Source organism: Colobus angolensis, unplaced genomic scaffold (genome assembly GCF_000951035.1).
Source record: "Colobus angolensis palliatus isolate OR3802 unplaced genomic scaffold, Cang.pa_1.0 Scaffold32, whole genome shotgun sequence".
In the NCBI taxonomy this organism is placed as follows: domain Eukaryota; kingdom Metazoa; phylum Chordata; class Mammalia; order Primates; family Cercopithecidae; genus Colobus; species Colobus angolensis.
In genome coordinates this window covers 321320-322820 of record NW_012116488.1, presented here as the reverse complement: position 1 = coordinate 322820, position 1501 = coordinate 321320, and the positions used below count along the sequence as shown (strand labels likewise).

At 53.8% G+C, this 1501-nt stretch overlaps 1 protein-coding gene across 2 annotated transcripts in view; it reads right to left on the bottom strand.

Annotated features, from left to right (window-relative positions):
* The window catches only part of BRF1 (BRF1, RNA polymerase III transcription initiation factor 90 kDa subunit), a 102484-nt gene that overhangs the window by 37940 nt on the left and 63043 nt on the right, over positions 1-1501 (bottom strand). For both annotated transcript variants that reach the window (XM_011951376.1, XM_011951378.1), the window contains exon 4: positions 840-871. In XM_011951376.1, the coding sequence (XP_011806766.1) occupies positions 840-871 (32 nt within the window). The remainder of the gene's footprint in view (positions 1-839; positions 872-1501) is intronic.

Genomic DNA, 1501 nt, shown 5'->3' with positions numbered 1-1501 from the left:
GAGGCGGAGCTTGCAGTGAGCTGAGATCCGGCCACTGCAATCCAGCCCGGGCGATAGAGCGAGACTCCGTCTCAAAAAAAAAAAAAAAAAAAAAAGAGAGAGATGTAACTGAAAATGCTTTCTGTGGTACCCAGAAAGTGAGTGTCTCCAAATACAGTGTAATACAAGATTTTTCTACAATTTAAAATGCATGCAAGAGGCCAGGTATGGTTGTTCATGCCTGTGATCCCAGCACTTAGGGAGGCCCTGGTGGGAGGATTGTTTGAGCTCAGGAGTTCAAGACTAGCCTAGGCAATATGGCAAGACCCCGTCTCTACTAAAAATACAAAATAGGCATGGTGGCAGGCACCTGTGGTCCCAGCTACTTGGGAGGCTGAGGTCGGAGGATCGCTTGAGCCCAGGAGGCAGAGGTTGCAGTAAGCTGAGATCACGCCACTGCACTCCAGCCTGGGTGACAGAGCAAGACTCCATCTCATCAATACATAAATAAATAAAATGCAAGGTCAAAAGAAATAATCTCCTATACCAAACTAGGTACTCACAAAAAAATTTTTTAATTAAAAATAATCCCCTTTGTGTAGGACCAAAGTTCACGGTTCACCCAGGCCTAGCTAACACCCAACCACGCCCAGCACTGGCAGCTGCCCTCCTGCCATGGAGACCCACAATCCCACAAGTCTTGGACTGTGACCCCCAAGTGATGAGGGCCCCTCATCCTACAGACCAAAACTTCCTGTCCAGGCAGGAAGCACAGACTGGCCACTGAGATGCCTGGAGGCACCTGGTGTACCCCGGTCACAACCCCAGGTGGGTAAAGATGCAGGACGGAGGTTGTCTACCTGAAGTAGGTCACTGAGGTCCAGGAGCATGTCTGCAGTAGGAGTCAAGGATGCTGTCAAGCGGCTGGCAAGCTCAGGTTACCCGCCCACCTTCAAATGGGCAGGACCGCAGGACTGTACCCCCAGGGAGCTGGAGTTGCCCCTCCAAATATAAGCTCCACCTTTGATCAGAAAGGAAAGGTGGGATGGAAGCCAGGCGCTGCATGCTCAGGCCTCACCAGAGCCTCCCAGCCCCAGGCACAAGGGAGACTTCTGTGAACCCAGTGCCAGGACAAGGGACTGCAAGGAATGTGGAGCCAGTTCGGGGGAACCACAAACGGTGGGGACTTCCATCTGCTCCTGGAGAGAGCGTGCACCCCCACACCCCCGCCTGCCCAGTCAGGTGCCCACCGTATGGTGGGTCTGCTGCCCACACACAGCACAGATGACACAGTGGCACTCGTGCTCCATCCCAAGGGCACTTCCTGAGCACCTATCGGGCGCCAGGCAGGCAGTCCTCCCGGGAGACAGAAGCATAGACCTGGGGCTCCCCTGGTGAATAGTGAGCCTGCAGGCACCACCAGGGGCTGTGCTTGAGAGGCAGGTGTGGGGACCCCGCACAGGACCTGTCCTCGCTCAGATGCACAAACAGGGCCAAGAATGTGTCTTTTTTTTTTTTTTTT